The sequence below is a fragment of the Drepanopeziza brunnea genome (assembly GCF_022702325.1).
Source record: "Drepanopeziza brunnea f. sp. 'multigermtubi' strain 214-2 chromosome Unknown ctg3, whole genome shotgun sequence".
Classification (NCBI taxonomy): domain Eukaryota; kingdom Fungi; phylum Ascomycota; class Leotiomycetes; order Helotiales; family Drepanopezizaceae; genus Drepanopeziza; species Drepanopeziza brunnea.
This window is the reverse complement of record NW_027094066.1, coordinates 787,312-812,232: the sequence shown is the minus strand read 5'-3', so window position 1 is coordinate 812,232 and position 24,921 is coordinate 787,312. Positions and strand designations below refer to the sequence as shown.

The following is a 24,921-nucleotide window of genomic DNA, read 5'->3' as shown; positions in this document are numbered from 1 at the left end:
AAGGCAGAAACAGGCATACACGCATAACACAGCCTCCTTCGCCACTTCTCCCGCCACCTTTTCCGCCACCTCTTTCGCCACTTTTCTCGCTACTTCCTTCGCCGTTTGACTTAAGCAAATTCAACGAAATAAAAACTATTTTTAGCTTTTTTATAATACTAAGCACGTGCGCTCGACTTCTTTTACGTTACCTTTATTTTTATTTCTTTAATTTAACTGATTATAAGATATTTCGGCTTTTTATCGATAACGTGTATTTACTTCGAGATAAACTATTACTTATACTATCCCCCCCCATGAATAAATGTCGAAAGTATAATTTCGCAAGGAATCTTACCAGGGCTTAAACCAATCAACTTATAAGGATTCAGCTTTGAAAAGTATCTTTGAGCCAGTATTTAGCCTATACAGTGGAGTTGACAGGGCTTTGAGCCATTAAGAAACCACCGCTCTATGATTTATGGGCCTAAACTGGGTCCGACATTTATTCATGGGGGGGGATAGTATTGAAAAAGCTTTACGCTTATTGTTACGTCACGTGTTGATTCGAGCGTGCACGTAAGGCTCTTCAAACTTCCGCTTTTAGCCTTCTTTTTGTTACTATACGGTGCTAGCAAGCAGGCCTTGGTTAAAAGAAGAAAGGATTAGTTAGTCGAAGCTAGCGGCCGCTTAACGAGCTTCGCACGTGATATTCGAATCAAATCAATCACGAGCGAAACTTTAAATTCGATTTGAACTCGAATTTTTATATTAAGTATCGGAGTTTAGCGACTTAGCCGATTTTATAAGCGCGCTTATTAGTCAATCGTTTACGGAGTAGTTGATGCGGGAATGATGTAGGCTATACCCGATTGAGATTAGCTCCGTCGGAGGTTCGGCGTCCGAGTGGCTGTCTAATGCGTGTGTGCCTGTTTCTGCCTTATGGCCTCATGACGCTTTAATCGATCCCATCTAGGCCAACGTCATGAAGGCTCGTAAATGAGAATAGCCAATCGATAAGATAAGCGCGATACGATAAGACATCAGATAGTCCAGCGATATGATACCTCCGACAACGTCACTCCGCTTCCCTTTCCTGCCCACTGCATCTCCCTCTTTCAACTTCTCCCAATTGCCTCCTGGAAACCAAGAAAGAAAGAAAACCATATCATTTCTCGCTTCTGCAGTGCTTGTTGGCATCAACAAAAAAACAACTATGTCTTTCGACCTACCTTCAACCGTTCACATCTCCACGCATCCGTGTCTCCAGGCCAAGCTCTCCCAACTCCGCGCCAGCACCGCAAACTCTAGAGAAACGAAAGCTTTGGTCCATGAGATTGCACTCATCATAGGCTGCGAAGCTACAGCTGCTGGGCTCACCATCAAGACCGGAGAGACTGTAAGCTAAGATAGGACAAGATGTGAAGATGCAGAGGTTAACTGCCCCGCCTTCCGCTTTACTGACCCAGAAACAGGCCCAGACCCACCTGGGATATGAATACACCACCACCAATGTATCGCCGAGTACTATTTCCATAGTTCCGATTCTGAGATCTGGGCTAGGCATGCTGGATGGTCAGTAAACTCTCGTCCCTCTATTCCTATTCTTCGACTTCCGAAATTCCATGATTTCAATATCCCAAATCACAACCAAGCAACCGGCTGACAACACTTTCTTTCCTCCCAGCAATCCAAACCATCCTCCCCCATCCAGCAGCAGTCCACCACCTCGGTCTCTTCCGAGAACCTACCACGCTTGAGCCCGTAGAATACTACAACAACCTCCCCTACCACCGTCCCGCCGCCAACACGCCCTCCGACTCCCCCAATTCTCAAGCCTCCGAGCTTGCCATCCTCCTCGACCCAGTCATCGCCACCGGTGGCACTTCTGCCGCAGCCATCCAGACACTAAAAGAATGGGGCGTCAAGAGAATTATTGTGGTTGCCGTCCTCGGAGCCGTGGAGGGTCTCAAGCGAGCGGCGAGTGAGTGGCCCGAGGGTACAGAAATTTGGGTCGCAGGTGTTGATGGCGAGGTCACGGAGAAGGGGATGATCAAGCCTGGATTGGGGGATGTGGGTGATCGGCTGTTTTTGACGATTGGGAAGTGAACAGGGGGTGGAGTACGATGGATGTGAGACGCAGCGTTGGTTTGGCCGGTGGTGTTCGGGTGCACTTGCTGGGCGGCGTGTTCGGATAGATCATGGGTTTGCCAGACAGATCTTAGGCATGCTTCTTTTGAAGAATGCGAAAAGATAGCGAGCTTGAAGTTATCAGAATGTCATGCAACTTCACGTTCAAAGCAGAAGGCTTTGTATGCCATTGGTTTGTTCGAAATGTGAACTCACTAAGCCTGTTCCTTCGTAAGCCAGTCTCGGGACTCAAGCTAACAAGCGTCAATCACATAAGGTACATACTACTAATAACTCCTTATCTCCAATTACTTCTTCTATCCTATCATCGAAAGCAAGTTCAAGCCATAATACCTCAGCTATCGTACTCCTCGTACGTAAACATCAACAATCGCTATAGATACCAGAGCTACCAGACAGCAGCAAATCTAGGCAGAGACGAGCGAATATCCATCCCTCTCTTTCTTACCCTGTTGACTACCTATCGGGACTAGATAGGTTAGGCGAGGGGACGGAGTACGGAGTATGTATGGCACGGGTTTAGGTATGCGCTTACGGAATACGGGATACGGGACGGATAGGATAGCGATTTAGCACCATCGTCGGAACGGAATCGAAGATTGAGAAGTGAAGGCTGAGGCTAAGGGTGAGTGAGTGATTCGAGTCGATAATTCCAGAGATTTCTTAAGAGGTGAAGAGACGAGAAGGAGGAGAAAGGAGAAGAGGAAGCTGCTGCTGCGCAACAGTATGTACCATAGTGGCGGCTACACAAGAACTGAAGAGGGAAGTTCCGATTTTTTTATTTAAAAAAAAAATGTAAGAAGCTGCTTGCTACCTGCTAACCAATACTTCTCCTACAGAGCCGGCAAATTCTCCCTACAATTCGGGCACTGTAGCCGGAACCTCATCCAGCCTTCCAAGCAAGCAGTGTGGAATATGTGCCTACAAGGCGTAACCATGTACTGCCTTCGAGCCAACATCCCCCCAACGCCACCAGCAGCCCCAGAGCCAGTGACATCCTCGCCAGCAGCCACGACCGGCACTTCCAGTATTTGCATACAGATGGCACAATCAACAATTCTCACAGTGTCATCTTGCTTTTTCCTGCTTTCCATGTCTCCACTCTCGCCAGTCGCTACTCGTTCAAGAGACGGCGAACCTGGAATCTGCACAAGCCCAATGGGTAGCCCACCAGATTCGACATTGTCTTCGCTTAAAATGGGATGGTAGTCCCATCCGGGCTCATACCAGCCATGCGGTAGGCCCCATCTGGGACCTAGCACTTCCTGCCCAACTAGGACCCAGATCTGGATCCAAACCCAGCCTACCAGTACACAAAATGCTTTCCAGTCTGTTTCAGCAAACATAATGTTGTCCTCCCTCAGGTAGAAATAGGCGAAAGGTAGCAAGCGTAGGACTGATTGGCCGATGATAAACTTCCACAGCAGTGCTTTACGGCAGCTTCGGACGGCGTTCCGCCGGATCTGGGGCACCCAGAAAGATAGATACGTGAACGAGAGCAAATTTATGAAAGCAGTACGAATGGGAACAGACCAGGAGACGGATGACACAGTGAGGAAGAGGAGGAATGTCGAGGTCAGCACGAACTTCATGTAGACAACGCCAAAGCTGGAAGTGGTCCTTGGTGGAGTCTGAGTAGTTGCTGGACTATTCGCTGTTGGGAGAAGGGATGCCGAGGCGGCCGCGCTCAGATTCTCCTCTATTTCAGCATCGATGTCTTGATCTGATGGAATGATGATAGGTGCCTCTATACGAGTAGGAGTTGGTGTGACTGCAGGCGTTACAAGCGGCACATCTGGACCGGCAGCGGTAATGATAGGATTCGGTAGGGGGGCAGAACCCAGGGCTGTAGCTGTTCTTGTAGGAGCGTTTGCTGCTTCGGCTGCTTGTTGAGCTCGCAGCCGTTCCCTTCTTTCGGGCTCCTGGACTGTGTAGACCGCAGACACGAAGCGTATCCCTATTCCCAGTGACATTAAGGCTACAAACGCTGTCAAAAGTGCGGCGGGGAAAATATTTGGTGCGGTGACAGTCAAAAGCGACAAGCTAGAAAATAACATAGCATCCGCCATCAGCATCATTGCAATCGTGAAGAGACTAACCCGACCAACGGTAGATGGAGTGGATGCTTCCTTCGACTGCATCTTTAAGAGCAGAATCTGTCCAAACATTGTAGCAGTCAAAGCATGGAGGCCCTGCTTAACATCAAACAGATATATCTCCTGCTTCTTGCCGTTGAGGTGGGTCCCGTCGACAGCTGCAAATTTCGGAGGTCCTTTCGACTCGAGGATGAAGCCACAATCCGGAGAGAATATCACTGTTGACATCTTGAGTCCCGGAGCGGGCGGAATAGGGGCGCCATTCGGGAATCGAAGTTCTTCTTCGATTCGATCAACAATAGTTGATTGGTCAAAGTAGGGTCCACCTGCTCCCTGGTACACGTTCATGGGGTAGAGTTGAATATATACTACATACTCGCAGTGCGGAGTTGGCATCGTAGAGTCACCGGCGCTATCTGGGCTCGAGGTCCATGGATTGCCCAGGTCGTTCCAGGATGTCTTCTCGAGGAGACTTCCAACTTTTGCTCCCAGGGTCTTGTTGAATAGTCTCTGGCTCGCGAGAAATTGATTGGAATCCAGAGTCAGATGCGGTAGCCCAAAAACACCGGCGAATTTCTCACTGGTAGTTGTCAAAAGCATAACTCCTTGTTTTGGCCAGTGGGCTCCATGGACCTTCATGTCCCACCCATCACCGCTACTACTCTCGTCCTGGATTGTTACAGTCGCCGCTACCTCTCTCACAATGTTCGCAGGTTTGACAGGCAGCGAAAGGTCATCTGGCGTATCCTCCGTGACGTCCATATCTTCCCCTCTTTCCTCTAGTCGCATCATCAGCTTGCCCTCAGTGCCTGTGATATTCCTGAGCCAGTATTCCTCGTCCCGAAAAGCCCAGTTAGTGACGGGCGATATTTCTGTCAAGTTCATAACTCTCTCCCGCGGCTGCCCATTGAGATCTGCCGTGTGTCTCGTCCACCTCCCCCTTACAACGCCCGTGGCATTCTGGTAGACATCGCCGATTTCTCCACTGCTGGGGTCCTTCCACGAGCTGCCTAGCTTCGCTTCCTCGGTGAATTCCAAGCTTCTCTTCTTAAAAGCATCCAGTCTCTCCCATGCATAATCGTCCTCTTCCCGGAAACCTGTGAGGTTCAGATATTTTGCTGCTTCATTTTTGGAACCAGGCGCAGTCTTCGGTGCGAAATCCCCCCACTTTGTAGTATTTAAGATATCGAGGTCGTGTCGGAAACGATCGATTCTGTGGGTGGCATAATCGCGAGGCGATTGGAAGCCCGGAGGCGGGCCTTGGTCTGGAGATGTGTAGAGGAAGAAGAGTAGGATAATGATCAGTATCACACGAGCATATTCCTGCGGAGGAGGCTGCTGTGTTGGCATCGTGATGGCACAGAAACCAATAGAGGCTTCATCGTATTGTGTTGTGAAATATAATCGTTCGACAGTCTTGATTGCGATGTGGTCAAGGATGGCTGATATAAATCATCAGTGTCAATATACCTGGGTGATTGTACGGGGGATTATTTAGCTTGCGCCCCACTTTCACATGAGCTTCCCCAGCCGTGCAGCTCGAAACTACAGCCTTACTTACCCACTTCACCTCCAAATCATTGCCGAACAATCGAACAATCGAACAATCGAAGCCTTACCTATTACCCGTACCAGCGTCGAAAGTTACTTTCAGACACCAACAATGGCTTCAAACCCATCTTCCAGTTCTCCCGATAATAATGCAAGTAGTCGCAACTCGGTAAGTACTCGGCCCAGCTGCCAATTCTCGACTCTTAATACCTGCGGCTATCAGCTTACTTGGGTAGACCACAGATGCGGCTCCTGCCGAACTTTCAGCAGTGGTTGACGAGCTTTTGAATTCTCTGTCGAACAAGTTCGCTGGCGTTTCCAGTGAGATATTCGCAAAGAGTATGCCGCTTTTCTACTGGCGCTTGAATACTTAAAACGGAGACTAATAAGCCCTGCAGTGGACGAAATGTCGAGACGCTTGGATAACCTCGAGGCTGCTTTGCAAAGCTCCGAGGGACGGGAGGGAAACGACAGCCCAAAATGATATTCGGAAAGCCTTGGATAGGCTAATGTGCGTTGGTTGTCATACGGGCATAGAGAACGGAGTTTGGGTATCTGAAGGTGCCATATTGGAGGTCACCAGGAACTTGTGATAGATATTCTTTGCTTTCAATTCAAGTTTTCCAATAATTATTCTCGGAGATACGCTCGCCAATACCAGGTCCCTGTCAACAGTTTCCTGGTAACGATACACACTGGCCAGTCCTAAGCTGATTATCTACAACTCAGACTTGCCCGGAAGCTTCTCAGCAATAAATCTGCGAAGGATGTTGGTCTTGCTGGTAAACTCATCAAGCTTCGCTGGTGCAAGACCCCCCTTCTTGATGATACCATCCAATCGAGCCAATTCCTTGGAAGCATATGTGTCGCTCTTTGCCAACTTGTCGAAGACCTTAACATAGTACTCTGCGTACTTGTATTGGGCTTGAGATTTCAGGTCAGCGGCAGCCTTCGTAGCCTCACTAGCGACCTCGGCAATGCTAGAGCCACCAGTGAACTTGGCTACAATCGTATCCAAGGCCTCAATGGTACCCGCAGTAGCATCAAGTCCACCGCCCGACACTCTGTGTGTTCCGGCCTTCTTGTTCATAAACGCAACGAAGTCTGCCTCGGAACGGCCACCCTCGTATGGCTCTGGAGTCGTAGATCCCTTAGGGAAGAACTTGATGGTTGGGTATGAAGAGACACCTTGATCCTTCGCAGTAGCCTTCGAGCTTGCGGCTTCGGCGTCGACCTTGGCGATAACAACACCCTCCTCAGCGCTGAAGTCAGAGGCTACCTTTTCCCAGATTGGGGCAAGATTTTTACAGTCTGCCTTGGTCAGCCGAGTCCTGACTGACATGATAAAGATGACTTACGTCCGCACCATGGCGCAGTGAATGCAACCAAGACATCTTTCTCGGATCCAACCAGCTCCTTGAAGGTGTCGTCGGTCAGCAACTCCACAGAGCTGGGAACTCCCTTCGCCTTCCGAGGCTTGACATTCGTCTTCTTCACAATAAAGTCGGTCAAGCTCTCCAAATCCCGGGCACCTTCGTATTCCTCCGGCGTCTCATCCTTTCCGTTGAAGAACTTGATTGTTGGAAACCCCTGAACACCGAATCGCTTTCCCAATGACTTCTCTGCATCGGCATCGACCTTCGCAATGATGACCTTGTCTTTTACAGAGAGGAAATCGGAGGCGAGTTGCTCGTAGACTGGGGCAAGTTTCTTGCAGTGACCACACCAGGGAGCGAAGAACTCGACCAGTGCAGGCTTTCCACTGAAGACAATCTCATCGAAATTGCTAGGGACCAGGTCAATAACGGCAGAGGAGTCTGCGGCAGCGGATAATGTGACCAGGCCAGCGAGGATGAGGCTCTTGATAAGAACCATTTTGGATAGTTGTTGATGGTGTTTCTATGATATCAATCTTGTGTACCGTGTTGTAGATCGACTACGGAGAAGCTGGAGGTGACACGAAGCTTTTGTGACGAGAGCCTGGGAAATATGGACACCTGGTGGCATAACTAGGGATCCTTGTGGATGGTGGCGGGAGCTGGGTGGCGCTAGTGTGGGCTGGTGCATGCTAGTGTGTGTGCCACCAAAAGACAAAGGTAGCTAGCCCCTGTCAGCAGATATCACGTGTGTAGCTTGCCTTTGAAGGTTGTTTTGACGCCGGCTGGTCTGCGAGGATCATATTGATATTAATGTTATCGCAAAGTCCAATGTTTCCTCACAGTCGGTTGAGAGTTTGACATCTTAACGACCTACAGCCCTCTGATCTAATCACTTATCATCGTCCAAAGACATTTCTAAAGCATAGCTTGATTCGCAACTTGAGAAGACTTGAGAAGACCTGATAACGCCGAGCAGAATGACCATTTAACTTAACATAAAGAGAAAGAGTATAGGCAAGCCATACTAAACTAACCAACAAGCTCCCAAGAGATGGGTGTGAACCACGCAAGAAAACACCAAAAGGAGAGTTTCAACCATCCCATGAAACACTTACCTTGCTGCTCCAAGTATAGTAGGTAAGCCCTAGGTTCGGAATAGACTCAAACACGAACAATAGTCTGATGGGAATACAATTTTCTGGTAAATTGTTCCTGCCGCCTTGAATTTATAGAACTACTGACTGACTACTTGTCCAGGAGCTCACTAGCTTTTGAGCGCGGAAACATACAGAATATACGAAGGTTCCTATGACCACAAGTTCGCGCTGACTCGAACCTATCAAGATGATCTTTCAGTTTCATCTCTAATGAAGTCTTTCCAGAGCTCTGATAGCAGCCATGTAACTCGTCCCGGCTCCTGGCATTGGACTCGGTTGGCTTCCGCGCCCGCGAAAACATATGGGATTACTCTTTTCGCACAACTCCGAAGTTGGAATCATAAGTGTCACAGCCATGTAACTGCTAGCACTGAACATAACCAGTACGAGGACCAACGCGAGTAGAACAGCCAAGATGTAGGAGCAGGTGGGAGATTGACTCTAGGAATGGCATCAACGTCCTTGTTTGGAAGTCCGCATGGAATTTCCGAGATGGATGGACGACGCCGTGAAATGTCTCTTATATGCAGTTGGTTGGAGAGCTCTATCCGAAGACTGGGCATACTCCTCACTTCAGGTGCAGTCGTGTCCAACGATCCTTGGTGCCCGTTGTCGTTAACAAGACAATAAGGCTGGTACGGCTTCAACTCACGATAAGTTGATCCCGACAGGTTCAATAAAATCAGCTATCTGTCACCAACATGGATGACTCGATCATGAGAGAGAGGAAAAAAGAAACAAACGCATATCAAATGGATTCTCAATTCAGTCGGAATCCCAATGGTTTGAAGTAGAATTCGCCAGCAATCCAGCCCTTCGGCCATATCCCCCATCTCCCATCATCCCATCCTCACTCTCAATCCCAATCCCAATCCACCTAAAATCCCCAACCCCATTTCATTTCGTTCCCTTTCGTTTCCCACACCAACTCCCCCCCTTTAAATCCACGCACACCCCCAAGCAAACCGTCCCGTCTCAACCCCCCACCTCCACCCCAAATTATACACCCTCCTCACCACCTCACCACCCCCCTCCCCCCCCCTCCTCCTCACTGCCTTCGCCACCAACCGAGCTCCTCCCCCTCCTCCCTCTCCTACTCCTCCCTCTCCTACTCCTCCTCTGGCGTCTACGGCGCGTGCTAAAGGGACACACCCCAACCCCAACACAGGACCCTCCTCAGCGACGAGCACATCCGTGTAATCGACGCCATGACGGTATCCAGCAGCCGGACACCGGGAGCAGCTGCTCACCTCTGGGATGCGGCAGGTGCAGAGAAAGACAGAGGTCGTTAGCCGGCACATCTTGCTGTACTGTTTCTGTGTTGTCTTGTTTTTGTGTCGCGCGCGGCCGCCGCGGGAAGGTGGTGCATGGTGTGTGGTTATTGTTGGGTCTCGCCGCGGTGAACTTGATCTACTCTTCTCCCTCCTTCCTTCCGTCTGATCTATCTGTAGGCTATTCCGGCTCTTCTTCTAGAAAGGGTGAGGCGGATGATATGACGCCGGAGATGCGCTCGCACATGTAAAGTTTTTTGTTTTTTTCTTTCTTTTTCTTTTTCTTTTTCTTTTTTTTCCTTTTCCTTTTCCTTTTTCTTCTGTACGATGTAGAGTAGAACAAAGTAGAGCGTGTAATCTCGAAATCTAGCCATCCAAGCACTCCGAAGTTTCGTGATCTTCTCAAAAGTCGTCGGCGACGACTAGAACGTGGCTGTGGGGGTCAAAACCATCAAGTTGCACCGATTTAAAAAAGATGAAGGACACAAATCCTATGAGATAGAAGAGTGGACATAAGCCACGTACGAGATCAAGAGTAAGATACGATCTAGAATGAACGAACAACACCGGATTTAGGATCATCTTCCAAGAAGAGCTGAACTGGATCCGTTGACGGTATTGTATCTCTTTTGCCCATTAACCCGTAAGTACACCACCGGGCACGCCCATGGTATTCCGTCGGTTCTGCATACCAGGCGCTTTCTTCTGCTTACCTCCAATGATAGCTGCCAATGCCTGTCCCAGAGCCGCGCCATCATACACCATACCTCCTCCCCCGTCTCCTTCTCCCTTCTCCTGCTTTCTCCCATAGATCCGCACGACTTCGATCCCAGCTCGCATGAGCACTTCTCTCTCGACGTGGGGCGTGCCATCGCCTTGGAGATGGATGACGTGGGTGACATACTCTCTCCAGCCCTCCACTCCCACTTCCACCCCCGCCTTTCCTCTCGCATCACCTCTAGAACTCGCACACGCCTCCGCAATGGCAGCGACGAAATCTCTTGCCGTGAAATCCACACCCCCAGCCCTTGTCTCGCGATCTAAACTCCCGTTCAAGATCAAAATCTTATACTTGGCATTCCCGTCGTTGTTCTTCGCGGTAGAGGCAATAGAGGAGCCTACGTCACGGAGGATTAAGCACGGTATGATGGATGTGTAGAGCGACCCGATAGAGTAAATTATCGCCGAAGATTCGGAGATGGAAGAAATCACTTTTGGGTTGGGCGCTGGTCGGATCTCTTGGCCGTACGGGTTTATATACCAGATGCGCTCGATACGAGAAGGGAGGTCGGCGGTGTGGGTTTTGGCGAAGGATATGTATTGTTTGCGGAGCGTGGGTAGAGAGCCAGGTAGGTTGGCGTCTTCGATAAGTTCGTGCTCGCTGAGCTCTGTCGAAAGAGTGCGGTGGTGGAGCATTGTTGGACTTGTCAGTGACATCTCTTCCCCTCCATCTATAGTCTCTTCTTCCGTGTTGGTCTCCGAGGAAAAGTTGGTGGGGTTTGGTGGTGGAGCAGAAGGAGCAGACGGGTGCGAAATAGCGTTCTGACCCGTAATGTGGGTGCCATCCTGCAGACCGGCAGAGATATGATGCGAGAAATTGCTGTTGATGGCCGGGATCACGTTGATGTTGCTAGGCACGCCAGTGATCGCGCCGAGTAGGTAAATGGCAGACTCAAAAGAGCCAGTAAAAAGCCGGGCGCCGGTCAGAAACAGGTTTCCTACAGAGGCGGACTTTTAAGCCCGTTAGCATTGATTCTTTTAATCTGATGGGAGCCGAGAGGATATCTAAAATCCTTGGTTTGAGAGCTTAATCTGGTTTTTCGATTACAAAAGCACAAGTGCAAATGAGCTGACCTGGAAGTTGAAGGAGGAGGTTGGGCGAAGACGCTTGACTATTTCGAGGTTGATCGTGTTGAGAAGAGAGCGAATCAGTCTGAAGTTTGGGAAAATCAGTATTGTTTACATGGATTAAAACTCGAAGGCAGTCCCTAGAGTAATGTGTATTGGGCACGCTGCAAAGATAACAGGACTTGAGCTATGCTCGGCTAACCTACTCTCGCTTCTCAGAAGAGATGGATGTCCAGAGGAGGTGCCGCGACTCGACTATGTTGAGCCACTCTACCCGGGCGAGAGAGGGGTCAGGCGAGAGACGGTGGTTGAAGAGCGTTTTGATGGCGGTTGTTTCTGGTGAAGAGGGATCTTCAGGGATAAGCCGGACAAGACGACCTGAGGAGGTTAGCCAATTTGGGGCCTGAAACTAGAAAAGAGGAAGCCACGCAAAAAGCTTGTTCTGAGGCACTGACATCCAGGCATGGGATCAGAACTATGACCTTGCCCAGCCATAAATTGGACTAGCAAAAATGGAAGAATGGACAAAACTCACTCCTGACATCCCCGATTCCTGGACCCCCAAATACCCGAATGAGCTCACTCGACGAGCCTCCGTTGTCAGATATAGGAATGATACTTCGATCATATCAGTACATGTTCTCTTCGCCAATGCTGGAGTACTCACTAGCTCAACGAGCAGCCCTTATCCTCAGCAACCTTGCCGAAGACATCGACGAGATTGTTCGCTGCGCTTCCACCGGAAAAGACGACGATATGCCGTTTGCCGCTCATGGTGGCGCGACGTGCGTACGTACACTCTTCAGCTTTCGAGTAGTGGGAGACAGAGTCTCACTCTCGGCATACATACAAGATGGGATGGAGCGGTCGTTTGAGGGCGTTTATATCGTCATGGGGATGGCACGGTGGCTCCCTCTTCAGTACTGGAGGGTCGCTAGATCTGGGCAGATGGTCAGCTTCTTCGGATTCGAAATCGAGCATGTCAGCGACTCACACGTCATTATACAAAGCCTATCTTGAGCTCCAAGCAGAACCGAAGATTTGAACCAGAGAGAGAGAGAGAGAGAGAGAGAGAGAGAGAGAGAGAGAGAGAGAGAGAGAGAGAGAGAGAGAACAGTATGTCGAATCGCTTTGCTCCCCCCAATTGACCCAGTTGATGGACTGTGCAAGGAACAGGCGGGGGTGAGGTCATCTCGTCACGTGTGTAGTTCTGGTTGGCTTTTTTCTTCTTCTTGTCTAAATTTGCTTGTCAGAATTATCGCGTTGGTGATTATGTCTTTATCCCTTTCCATTACAAGTTTGTAAACAAATAGCCAACTGAGTCTCGTTATCTCATACCGCTGAATGCTACCAACGTTTATATATCACGTGTTTCGAAGCCCCTGAAGGCGGCAGGAGCGAAATTAGCGAAGACGTATCTGAGCCTCCGTGCTACTTGTTCTCGAGCCTGAGCTGAACGTCATTTTGTGGCATGAGCTAAATCTGGCAGCCCTCAATCAGACGAGACAAGCCCCGGCCATGTTTAGAGCAATGTTCGACAGTTTGTACATCCTCGAATGATGGGTACTTATTTTTCTCAATCAGAAATTGCAAACACCATCCGGTATTCTCTCCTTTCTGAACCATCTGACCTATCTTTCTTTCTTTCTTTTTTTCTTTCAAAAAAGTACGGAGTATAACTAACTACCTTACCATCCCCTAAGATCCGATCAGCCAGCACAACAAAAACATCTCACTACCGCTACTCACCACAGCTTAGCTCAGCAAGTCCAACAACTCAGCAGCTTCTAGCCAGATTTTGAGCCAAAGAAAGGAAGAAAAAAACCCCCCTCCATCTCAAAGTCCCCACGGTTCGTTCTGTTGGTCGAATCCAGCTAGCTAGCTACTAGCAGCATCCATAAGCAGAACAGATCAGAAGCAGTCAAAACGACTCCAATATCAACAAGCCTTTCCCGTATGAAAAAAAAAGAAGAAAAAAGAAAAAAAGAAAAAGAGGTACAAGCCCCATCCAGAATGCGATAATCATAAAACCATACCGAACATCCAACCCAAGTCTCCAGAGTCTACAATACCATCCGATCTCTCATGCACACACACATACACAAACACATCTATCACTACCCACCCACCCTTCAACACTACATTTCGAACTTTCACCCAACACACTCGCTAAGTAAGTAAGTAAGTAAGTAAGTAAGTAAGTAACTAACTAACTAACTAACTAACTAAGTAATGAAACGAGATTAAATAGTAAGTACCTAGGCAGACGTAGAATAGACCTGCCAGGTAAATAAAACCAAACCAAACCAACCACCAAGCCCCCTAAAAAATCGACTCCCAATCTCATCCATCACCTCTCCAACTCCGCATACACACGTAACAACCCCCCTCTCCCCCGCCCCACAACCGTCTACCGTCTATCCGTCCGTCTACGCATCACGCATCTACCGGTACCGACCTAACAAGACCCACGCACCCACGCCCGACTTAGAAACTCCGCAGCAACCACCACCATCATCATCATCATCACCACCAACAAACCTCCTTTCAAAAGACGAACTCTTCAGCTCCCTCCCATCCATCCACAATCCATCTACTCATTCAATTTTCAAAGCCTACTATTTATCACATCCAAAACAAGGACGGAATTCTTTTTCATATTTTTTTTTTTTTTTTTTTTTTTTTTTTTTTTTTTTTTTTTTTTTTTTTTTTTTTTTTTTTTATTTTTATTTTATTTTTTATTTTTTTTTTAATTTTTTTTTTTTATTTTTTTTTATTTTTTTTTTTTTATTATTATTTTTTTAATTATTTTTATTATCATTTTTTTTTTAATTTTTTTTTTATTTTTTAAATGTTTTCCAATTTATTTTTAAATTTATTTCTCAATTTATTTTTTAATTTATTTTTCAATTTATTTTTCAATTTATTTTTCAATTTATTTTTCAATTTATTTTTCATTTTTTTTTTTTGATTTTTTTTTTTTGATTTTTTTTTTTTTTTTTTTTTTTCAATTTTTTTTTTCAATTTATTTTTAAATCTTTTTTTAATTTATAAAGAAAGCATTGACGGGGTTGGAGGTTGGCGGTTGGTTAGATTGAAGTCCTGCTCTCTCACGAAAAAAAAAAAAAAAAAAAAAAAAAAAAAAGGTCAGATGTTGATTGAACACCGGCTAATTTTTGGGGGGGGGGGGGTTTCTTTTTTTTTTTTTTAAAAAAAAACATACATATATGTACCTATATATATATAATATTTTTTTTTTGGAGAAAAAAAGTGTTGATTGATTGACCCCTTTTGTTTGGGTGCGAAGAGGAAAGTGGCTTTTGTGCATTAGCTGTTGCCTAGTACTGTAGCTAGGTAGGTACCTAGGTAGGGCGAGGGCGGGGCAATGGACAGGCCGGAGATGAGGGCGGGCGGGGCCTGCCTACCTACAAAGTACAGTAGGAATATAGAGATCCCGGGTCCCGGGACCGGGTCGGCAGGGCAGATATGCAGCAGCTACGCTATGTACGGAGTATGAATTGCCAATGAAACAAGGAAGGTGGGAAAGTGGAGATCACCATTTCAAAGACGAGAAAGCGATGCAATTTTGATTCTGCCAGACTCCCGAGTCTGCATTCCATTCATTGTTCTATAGCATAAGGAAAGTGATGTAGAAGATAGTCTACTTCTGTTGCCTGTCCGATTCATATTCCATTTCATAAATCATCGATCCCATCCGCTTCCCGAAGCCCCCACCCAGAAAATAGGAAAAGACGAGAGCAAATGCGTGCATGCCGTCTCTTATACATCCAGTCATCATCTACCACTCGAGACACAGGAAAGATACAGTCATCTTTTACAGCCTAGAGACAAAGATAAGGCAAACGAGCACGGGGTTCCAAGTGAGGAGGTGCACCTATAGAGGTGGATAGAAGTTGGGTAACGCCGGTCAGTCCCACGCTAAATCGCAGCAAGCAAGCAAATATGTGTCGGGACCTTATAGGTGCATGGTGAGGGCCGTAAGACGAGCCACGCATGCTTCCATATCTCTGTTGAGCCTCTCGACGCGGCGCAGCGAAGCATCGTTCGTCTCGGTCTTGACAACGAGCTCATATTGTACAGGCTTGGAGGAGATGTGCGTGAGGAAGCTGAGATCGAATTCTGTGGGTGCAGACTCGGTCTCAGGGGTGATGGTAGTGGCGGTGAAAAGGGCAAAGGCGGGATCCGCATCGAACTCCTCGTCGACGATGACGGGAAGCTCGATCTTGGGTGGCGCCGACACAGGCATGCGCTCGATCTTTGGGAGCTCGACTTTTTCATCATCGGATGCGAGGGGAGTAAAAGGAGAGCTCTTGCCGGACAGGACGTCGGCGTCGAGGACTGTCTCAGGAAGGGAGAGAACGGAAAAGACCTGGGGCTGGTAGGAGAAGCCACCGATATTGTCAAACAGGGAGAAGTCGATGCTCTGTTCGGGAATCATGGTCATGCCAACGTGTTGCTGTTGATCCATTTGCTGTTGGCCGGCGAAAGGGTTGACATCCTTGCGCTGATGCAGAGGTTGCTGCTCGACCGGGGCCGGTTGGGGTTGCTGCAGAACCGCCTGAGCCGTCTGGGCGGCGGCGGGATTGGACGCCAGGGTGTCGAGGAAGCCGGAGAAGCAAGGCGAGGACAGGAGCATGCGGGTGAAGTCTGACAGACGGGTGACCTCATCCCTCAAGGCCCTGTTATCGTGGAGGAGCTCGGCATTCTCGTTGACCTTCACGGCGATCTCGCCTTCGAGTTGGCCAATGTATTCTATCGTGTGTTAGCTGTGATGTCAGGATGGCAGGCTGGCTGGCTGTTCTTACCCTTTCTCCTCGAACGGAAAGCACGGGCGGAGACCTTGTTTCGGAGCTGTCGGCGCTCCTTGCTGCTGAGCTTCTTTCCTTCCTCACTAGCGAGCAACCTCTCGTCCTCGTCCATGTCTTCTGCCTCCTTGCGTTGACGATGAGCGTGAGACGAGGGATGGTCGTGATTCGAGTCGTCGTCGCTCCCCACGCTGCCGCGTCTCATGGATTCGAGCAGTTGGGAGATCCGCTCCTCGACAAAAGGTTCATTGGCGGTGGAGGCTCTCGATCTTTGCTTCTGCGGTCCACCCAAGCCGTTCAGACGCTGCTGCTGATGTATGAGCTGCTGTTGTTGCTTCTGGTGCGCTTGAGCTTTTGCAAGCGCGGCTTGTTGCTGATGCATGCCGGGCCAGAGACGGCCGACGTTGCTAGTCTGGGCGGGCATGACAGCAGCCGAGACAGGCAGGGTAGTTTGGGGGTTGATGAACCCCGGGGATACTTCCGGGAAGACGTAGCCCAGCTCCTGCGAGGGCGACGAATCAAAGCCCATGTCGTCGAATCCGGTGCTTTTTGAAGCCGGCGCCGTGCCGAAGTCAATCAATTCGTCACTTGGGTATCCGGACACGTAGCCTTCGTTGAAGCCGAGCTGGCTCATCTGGTTAATGGCCAAGGTGCTTGCCACGGCTCCTTGGGGGATGCCGGTCTGCTGTTTGTACATGGCATAGTTGTGACTGGGGCCGCTGAGATCCGGCTGGCTGCTGGACGGGAGGGCAGCGGGCGTATTCGAGACGGCTCGGGACGTGAACTGGCTCTTGTTGGCGGCGGGCGAGGCGGACGGCGAGTAGTAGGACAGCTTGTCGTACTCAGAGAAGTCCACCATGGAGTCGAAAGGGTCATGGCACGATGCCTGGGAGTTCGAGAGGGGAATCGAGGGCGAGGATGAAGTCTGGGACGACATGGTGACAGGCTCTCTTGTGTGGTTGGTGATGGTGGAGGAGGAGAGTCAAGGAAGTTGAGGGGGGTTGGAGGTAGGTTGGTGCGTTGGTAGGTGTTTTCCGCGATGGTGTTGAGAATGATATCGATGATGTTTTGATAGAGCTCGGTATGTTCGGGGATGGTGTTGAGGGATGTTTGTGTTTCGTGAAACGGGTGGTGAAGAGGGCGAGACAGAGAGAGACGAGTACGACGTAAAGGCCAAATAAAACAGGGAAGTTGGTGCCTGATTAATATGGCCAGGCTCCACTCGGACGGGGCTCGGCTTGGGCTTGGCCGGCTAGGGGGAACGCGTGGCCTGCGGGAGTGGGAGGGGGGGGGTCGACTTGACTGGACGGTTGGGCTGAACTTCTTCGTATCGTTTTCTTTGGTTTGGAATGCGGATGATGGATGGGCGGGAGGCTGTGCCGCAAGGGATATAAATAGAGGACTGAGCACGAAGAGATGGTAGTGGTGGTTGGACGAGGGAAGAAGAATGAGAAGGGATAGGGGGTATGATGGGACATGCGAGGGGATAGATAGATGGTAAGAAAGAAAAAAAAAGATAGGGGAGAGGGAGCAAGAGGAGAGATATTGAAGAAGAAAAGAAAGGAAGGGTGCCAAGGTGCCAAGATGTCAGCCCGAGTCTAAGTGGAGACGGCGTGGGTCGAGTGGGTCGAGTGGGTCGAGTGGGTCCCGTCGAGGTGGACGGTCGGATCGTCCTTACCCAAAGTGGACGTGGCCGACATGCCGACCCATTCCAGAGTTTCCATCTGCCGTCACTTCTCAGCCGTTCGCACCCGTTCCTCGTTTCACCCACCTCGTAACTTGCAGGGCAGACCCAAACGCCTGAACCTGAACCTAGTAGTACTTGGTACTACGGACTTGCCTAGTTGGTCTTTGACATCCGCCCCTTGGTTAGTTGGCACTTCCTCTGTATCATGACTCGGCCAATGTAAACAATGTCTGGTCCGGTCTGGTCTGGACTGGTCTGGTCTGGTCTGTTCTCCCAGCTTGACAGAGAGAAGCGAGAACTCAAATAGTCAGTCAAGCTCGGTTCGGGAAACCCCTCAAAAGTATAGTATACCGGGTATCATCCTCGGCTTCACGAAGACTGGTAAACCAAAATGCAAAATACCATCCCCTCCCCGAGTTGCTACAGCCTGAGGGTCTCGAAAGTTTAAATCTCCACTTTAAACCTCCTGGTTGCCCTCTACCCTCGGGGTGGAACACTTAGCGGTATACCTGTGACGTTGTACGTAGTAGTTGTACCATGAACTTTGGGATAAGGGTAGAAGGTAGAAGGTAGAAGGTAGAAGGAAGAAGGAAGAAGGAAAAAGGAAGAAGGCAAGAATATCATCTACTGGTATTAGTATTAGTGGTAGCATTACTGTTGGTCAGCACTATACGAAAGCAATACCAACATATCACTGTGGTGGAGATCGTGCTCTGTATTTGTGTTGACCTTGTACTACCGGTACGTATCTACTCGGTAGTACTACCGGTACTGCCAGGCGCCTCTGTCACGTGGATGAAGTGTGGCCTGTACGTATATAGACGAGTTGGCTATTCTTCCCTGAACACATCATCATCATCTGTAATATATATACATACAGCATATTAGTACATTCGCGTAGCATACGAACGCCTTCCTTTCCCCCTCCCTTTCACCCGCGATTCTACAATGACTATATATCTACCTATAGAGCTCTTGAATCGCAGTCAGGTATATGGTGGAGCTATTCCCTCCACATCACCCCATCCTTTTCTTCCCTTACATACCGACGACGACGGACTGCCGGGACGAGAATCACGGTAGTCCGGACCATTGATATCAAGGACAAGCCTCCTCCCCCTTCCCCTTCGACCACTTACACCACCAAGACCAACCGGAACTGTAGTCCCTCCGATGAAAACATACTTCTACTCTGTACAACTACCCGCACCGCATAGGTACCTACCTAGGTACCTAGTAGTACCTCTCCGTAACGTGCGTACCTGCGTGCCTCGGTCCCCCGGTAAAGTTTCCCACCACACACTTTCGTCCACCTCTCTCTCCCTGACTCTTGAGTCCCTGCGCCCCAAAGCCAAAGCTTAAAACCTCCTCTTCCCCCTCCCCTCCTGTCAGTGCCCACCACCCAATCCCCACTGCTCCTCCGTCCGGAACGGAGGATTCTGCACTTCGTATCGATCCAATGACATCATGCCCAAAATGCACAGCCAGCCGTCAAAGAGAAAAAGAAAAAAAAAAATACCGCTCTTATCATCACGTTACTATTGCATTAATTACTATTAATAGCCATCACACAGCAAAAGCTCCCGAGTCCCGTCCCGTCACAGCTCCCGAGTCCCGTCCCGACCCTCAAAGCAGCTAGTAGTAGCTACCGTAGCTAGCTAATCGATAAACCCGACAGGACAAACAAGCCAACGAGTTGATATACCGGTATCTACAGAGTACGAAGTAGCTTACTACCTCCTACCGGTACTACTACACACCAAACCACACCAGATCGACCACCCGTACCACCCGTACGTACCACCCACCCACCCACCTCCAACCAGAAGCCTCAAATCAAATCAAACCCCGCCACCAAAAACAATTCAATTCAATTCAATCCAATCCAATCCAATCCAATCCAAATTCAAATCAAATAAATTCAATCCAATCCAAATTCAAATCAAATAAATTCCAATCCCCCCCCCTCTCCCCCCCCAAAAGAAACCCCTCAACATCGCAACTTAAACCAAGACCAACAAATCAACCCCTCAAACTCATCTTCATCTTCACTTCTTCTTCCCCCAAAAGAACCCGTCTTCCCGACAAAGCACCTCCCCCTCCCGTCCCGTCCCCTCCCGTCCCGTCCTTCCCGTCCCGGCCTTCCCGTACCGTCCGGGAGAGAGGTCTAACCGTTTGAACGGTTCGGAAAGAGCGTTTCACGAGTCAGCCGTCCGTCCGTCCACAGAGAGAGAGAGAGAGAGAGAGGGGGGGGGGGGGCTCGTGTGAGAAAGTGAGAAAGTGAGAAAGTTCCTGGCTTACCTTCTTTAGCTTCTGGTAGTAAGTGAGTGAGTGAGTGAGTGTGAGTGGGTGAGTGAGTGAGGAACGGGTGGGGAGGTTTGGATCGCGAGTCGGGAGTGGGAGGGAGGGGTTGGGGATATGTATTTTAGTTGTATGGGATTTTGAGATGAGATGAGATGAGATGGGATGAGATGGGATGGGATTAGTTGATTGATTTGTTGATTGATTGATTGATTTGTTGATTCGGCGAGAGGCGAGAGGGGGCTGGCTGAAGAGCGTGACTATTTGTATACGCATTCGGTAAGTGAGTGCGACGTTGCAAGCATCCGCCTATATCTGACCGCAAGTAAGTGAAGTGAAATGGATTTTATATCCGTATACATAGTTAGGCCTTTACCTATCTATCCATCTGTCTGCTTATTCGTTTATCTACTTGTCCATCAGACTAGGCTTAAGCTTCTTCTTTATCATCATCATCATCATCCTCCTCCTCCCTCTCCCTCTCCCTCTCTTCCCTTCTCCCTCTCTCCCTTTCTTCCCTCCCTCCATCTTTCGGAAGACCAATAACAGGATAAAAGAAAAAGAAAAAGAAAAGCAAAAGATAAAGAAGTGAGGGGAAAAAACAAAAAGAGAGGAAAAAGAGGAAGGTCATTGTACCATGTACAGCACTGGTAAAGTCAACGTCGAGTCAGCGGTGCGATTTAATGCCGTCAGCCAGATCAATGCTGTATGCGTAGGAGAGGTATGCACTTGACATTAGCTGCACGATTCCTATGCTATCCATCTCTTGAAAGTTGAGATTGTCTGGGGACCGGGTTGGGCGATGGGGTTTTGCTGCGCTTGAAATCGCAGAGGCGAGCTCGTGCTGTATGTATGTATGTACGTATGTATTACCGATCAGGCCGACGCGGTCAGTTATCTTTTGCATATAGCAGCCTCCTACAAATTAGCTCGAGAAGCTCCACTGGTCTGCAGAACCCTGTCTATATAAGACATGGCATGGTATAGCCGCCTTTCCTGTAGCCTCGGAGCAACAATCTGGACAGAATGCGTCGTGTTGAGATATAATGTTCGATCGATAGTTTGCTTATCCCCTTTATAAAGTCAGCATCAGCGAGGGTCTTTCCCCCCTAAAAAGCTCTTACATAGCTCCCTGTTGACTTTGTCATAGCTATTGAGGGGTTTGGCATCAGCTAGCTCCCCTTTCAAGTCCGCCTCGTCGAAATCTCGCACAGGTAGAGTGCCGGCAGGATAGTCCAATAGAACAAAACTGCTCGTATAACTGATACTGTTCCATCGGTCTATCGGGGGTACAGGGTGGGGAGCCACAGGACAGATAATAGCATCAATCTGTCTGCCAGTCGTGGGATCCTTCCAGATCTTCAACATTTCAGTCTCCAACTTGATTTTCTGGGCATGAATCTCGATAAGCTTGTCCATGGACGCTTGCTTGCCTCGGCGCATGCGAGTGCTAAGCCAATTTGTGAGCGGCTCTTGATTTGCCTCAAGGAGATCGAGCATCGTATTTGCTCCGTCGATACCGAAGAACTTGTTCGCGAGAGACTGGCACTTCTGGAATGCCGGTGCATCAATCTCCACAACTTCAACACCGGCTTTTCGGAGCTGCTGGGCTGTCTCATCCAAGACTTTACTGACTGGAGGGAGAGGGGTACTCAAATCATCAGTCCTGAGGACACCAAAGATCGGTTGTTTCTGCATTGAACCTTGTTCGCTCCATAACCCATACGCCAAAGCCGGATCTCGTTCCCAAGGCCTTGCATCCGACACTGCTTGTAAGAACAGCTCGCAATCCCTCATACTCACGGCAATCGGGCCAGCACTTGCCTTCAATCCGAGCTTGCTGAAGCCCTCTCTAGAACCATCTTCTTGCCCAACGAATGGGACTCTTTGATCACTGGGCTTGATTCCATACAAGCCATTACACATGGCAGGTATCCTGATACTGCCTCCAATGTCTGTCCCAACGCCGAGGACACTGCCTCGAATCGCAACCAAGGCGCCCTCGCCTCCTGAACTTCCACCAGCCGTGAGCCGTCGATCCCTTGGATTCAGCACCCGGCCAAACACATTATTGTCAGAATCGACAGCAGACAGTGCCTGTGGCACATTCGTCTTGCAATATAATACTGCACCGATTTCTAACAGAATATCCACTAGCAAGGAGTTGTCCTTCGCAGGTTTCCCTACCAGGCTTGCAATTCCGATACTAGCATCATATCCCCTGACTTTGAACGTATCCTTCAACGAGATCGGCACCCCGTGCAATGGTCCTAATGTTTTCCCCGTCCTCGCATATTCGTTATCGAGGAACCTCGCACGCTCAATGGCATCTTCGAAGAATATCTCCGTCAAGCAGTTACATAGTTGCTGAGCAATAGCAGCGCGTTTGCAGAAAGCGACTGTGACTTGTTCGGCAGTAAGGGATCGAGCACGAATGGCGTCAGCGAGAGCTGTAGCATCGTACTTCTCGGTTATCGATACCTCGCTCTGGGTTAGGATACCGCAGGTGCGAGGAACAGAGCGTACATCGAGTGTTTCAGAAGAGGGACATGATTTTAGGACCCAGGCAGATGGAATTCGCGATTGGCGTTCGGCTTGCTTGCGGCGAGCGATGGCCTTCCAGGGAGCTTCTGAGGCCATGGCGATATTTATCCCCAAGGTAGCCAGAAAATCACTGCTCGACAGCTTTGAAGATGAGATGGAGAGTTTTCATCTGAGATGTTCTGCACGAGTCTCTCGTAATGGCGGGGTAGCATAGGGTAGAAATGCCGAGGTTACTCCGACAAGTCACATGACCCAGTCATCTTCTCGAAAACCATGTTATTATCGAAGGCGAAAATTTTCAATCTGCTCACTTTCAGAATCAATTAGATAGTGTGCTCCAATGTTGGACCGTACGAGGTCAAATTGTATCCGTAGCGGCTAGTCTCGGAGCTACCCAAGCTATTTACTTCCCGGTCTCAGACTTTCGCTTGTTTGTAATCGAGATTCTCACCCCTGAATGAAGCGAAGAGAGGGCAGACCAAAATCTATACTTCTAAATCTCAACTGAAGTTTGGACACCAAAAGACGTGTAAAATCATAATACATTGAAGAATCTGATGACGATATTCTGTGACCCTATCAAGATTCCGAAAAACTGCGACGATTAACAAATAATTGACATCATGGCCACGATAGCCGGCACGGGCTCCTTCCTTTAGCGTAGGATATCAAGGAGAGATATAAGACCAGGCATATCATGCCCTATCCGTTTCTTGCTTGGGTGTTGCCTCGACTGTGCAAGGGCTGTTCTCTTCTAGCAATCGCGACCGGGAGGAATATGCCTATGTTACAGTAAGCTCCGAAGTCCAAATCCAGAACAATAATAGATGGTGCTTACCCCATTCTCCTTCAGCAACGACACCATCATTCAGGGTAAGGCTAATTTCGCCTTCCTCAACATCGAATTTAAGTGAACCAAGCGTTTCGTCAATGACGAATGCGCTGGTATCAGTATTGAGTCTTCCGACTCTCGACTGCGAGAGATCCTTGCCCGCGAGTGCAGCATCTAGTAACAGCCATATCAGTTAAATGTATGTGGAGTGTCGGGAATCAGATTACATACTGCCGATATCGAAAATATAGTCAATCTTGGCCAAGGTCAAGCCGACGCCTCTGCTGACTCCGAGGGCGACTTGGAATGAACTTGGCTCGATGTGTTCAAAACCTGCTGGAGCGGCTGCAGGAGTCTTGTTCTCGTTGACTGCAGGGCTGTTAGCGCCGGGCAACATGGCGAGGCTGGCAACTACCCACCAGTAAGCTCATCCGCCGTCTTGCTCTTGAACTCGAATTCGAATCTGCCAATTGCCTAAACGCGGGTCAGAGAAGGAGAAGTACCCACGAGGAATAGATACTTACAGATTGAGGGAACAGGGTATCTATCTTGGTATCGTTCTACCTCTGTTAGTATGTGATTGAGGTGATTTGAGTTTGGCACTCACCCCCTCCAAGGCAACTTTTTCACCGAATTCAGCCTCGAGTTCGTCTTCTGTAAGACCATTAGACCATATTCTCGATCAAACACAAGATTTGAAGCAATCATGAAGGATCAAGGATGGGAGACATGGTCTTCCATATTGACCTGGAGTTTGATATGTCTTACCAGGTGCTTCATCTGCTTCTCCTCCTTCTCCAGATCCGACCATCGCTGCTGTCCTGGTCACAAGAGCAGGCTTTATAGTTCCTGATGGCTCTATTCTTGGCTCTATCTTGTTAGACTCAGGCTCGGCCATATTGGCAAGCGAGTCGTCATCGGCATTTGGAGGGAGGGATACATCGGAGGCCCGATTTAGCTGATATCGATTGCCTTGAGTAGGAATGGCAATGATGCTTGACATCTGGATGCCCAGAATGAACGCGGACGAGAAGTGCATGGCGAAGAAAGAGATGTGTCGAGTAGATCGAGTTCCTGGGGGGTAAAAAAAAAGAAGCCCAATTAGCCAGATCTTAGCGATGGGCTGACAAAGAAAAAAAAAATGAGCGTAGTCGGTACTTTGAAAGAAAGAAAGGATTAAGAAATGAGTGAATGAAGCTTAGAGCGAGCTGTAAGGATAGAGAAAGAAGCACATCTGGAGAGACAGTACTCCAGCTATATAGCAAGTAATCTGGGCCATGGTACGCTCGAAAGCCAGGG

At 49.0% G+C, this 24,921-nt stretch overlaps 8 protein-coding genes across 8 annotated transcripts; 2 read left to right on the top strand and 6 right to left on the bottom strand.

The window, feature by feature from the left end:
* Nucleotides 1-1,195: 1,195 nt before the first annotated feature.
* Nucleotides 1,196-2,088, top strand: L3040_002397 (uncharacterized protein; the record flags this gene model as incomplete). The annotated part of the gene is made up of 3 exons (XM_066155537.1): nucleotides 1,196-1,378; nucleotides 1,455-1,554; nucleotides 1,694-2,088. 3 exons carry the CDS (start codon nucleotides 1,196-1,198, stop codon nucleotides 2,086-2,088), a joined length of 678 nt encoding a protein of 225 aa, XP_066012533.1.
* An 875-nt stretch (nucleotides 2,089-2,963) lies between these two features.
* Nucleotides 2,964-5,576, bottom strand: L3040_002396 (uncharacterized protein; the record flags this gene model as incomplete). The annotated part of the gene is made up of 2 exons (XM_066155536.1): nucleotides 2,964-2,985; nucleotides 3,073-5,576. 2 exons carry the CDS (start codon nucleotides 5,574-5,576, stop codon nucleotides 2,964-2,966), a joined length of 2,526 nt encoding a protein of 841 aa, XP_066012532.1.
* A 313-nt stretch (nucleotides 5,577-5,889) lies between these two features.
* Nucleotides 5,890-6,261, top strand: L3040_002395 (uncharacterized protein; the record flags this gene model as incomplete). Its single annotated transcript, XM_007289703.1, has 3 exons — nucleotides 5,890-5,946; nucleotides 6,014-6,116; nucleotides 6,176-6,261. 3 exons carry the CDS (start codon nucleotides 5,890-5,892, stop codon nucleotides 6,259-6,261), a joined length of 246 nt encoding a protein of 81 aa, XP_007289765.1.
* A 234-nt stretch (nucleotides 6,262-6,495) lies between these two features.
* Nucleotides 6,496-7,652, bottom strand: L3040_002394 (uncharacterized protein; the record flags this gene model as incomplete). Its single annotated transcript, XM_007289704.1, has 2 exons — nucleotides 6,496-7,088; nucleotides 7,136-7,652. The coding sequence occupies 2 exons, from the start codon at nucleotides 7,650-7,652 to the stop codon at nucleotides 6,496-6,498; spliced, it is 1,110 nt and encodes a 369-aa protein (XP_007289766.1).
* Nucleotides 7,653-10,220: 2,568 nt separating this feature from the next.
* Nucleotides 10,221-12,206, bottom strand: L3040_002393 (uncharacterized protein; the record flags this gene model as incomplete). Its single annotated transcript, XM_007289705.1, has 5 exons — nucleotides 10,221-11,315; nucleotides 11,439-11,517; nucleotides 11,639-11,810; nucleotides 11,968-12,050; nucleotides 12,100-12,206. The coding sequence occupies 5 exons, from the start codon at nucleotides 12,204-12,206 to the stop codon at nucleotides 10,221-10,223; spliced, it is 1,536 nt and encodes a 511-aa protein (XP_007289767.1).
* Nucleotides 12,207-15,408: 3,202 nt separating this feature from the next.
* On the bottom strand, nucleotides 15,409-17,195 carry L3040_002392 (uncharacterized protein; the record flags this gene model as incomplete). The annotated part of the gene is made up of 2 exons (XM_007289706.1): nucleotides 15,409-16,205; nucleotides 16,259-17,195. 2 exons carry the CDS (start codon nucleotides 17,193-17,195, stop codon nucleotides 15,409-15,411), a joined length of 1,734 nt encoding a protein of 577 aa, XP_007289768.1.
* Nucleotides 17,196-21,164: 3,969 nt separating this feature from the next.
* On the bottom strand, nucleotides 21,165-22,886 carry L3040_002391 (uncharacterized protein; the record flags this gene model as incomplete). Its single annotated transcript, XM_007289707.1, has 2 exons — nucleotides 21,165-21,319; nucleotides 21,371-22,886. 2 exons carry the CDS (start codon nucleotides 22,884-22,886, stop codon nucleotides 21,165-21,167), a joined length of 1,671 nt encoding a protein of 556 aa, XP_007289769.1.
* A 606-nt stretch (nucleotides 22,887-23,492) lies between these two features.
* L3040_002390 (uncharacterized protein) lies at nucleotides 23,493-24,661 on the bottom strand (the record flags this gene model as incomplete). The annotated part of the gene is made up of 7 exons (XM_007289708.2): nucleotides 23,493-23,572; nucleotides 23,629-23,796; nucleotides 23,854-23,991; nucleotides 24,042-24,096; nucleotides 24,147-24,182; nucleotides 24,230-24,276; nucleotides 24,391-24,661. 7 exons carry the CDS (start codon nucleotides 24,659-24,661, stop codon nucleotides 23,493-23,495), a joined length of 795 nt encoding a protein of 264 aa, XP_007289770.2.
* Between the last annotated feature and the right edge of the window lie 260 nt (nucleotides 24,662-24,921).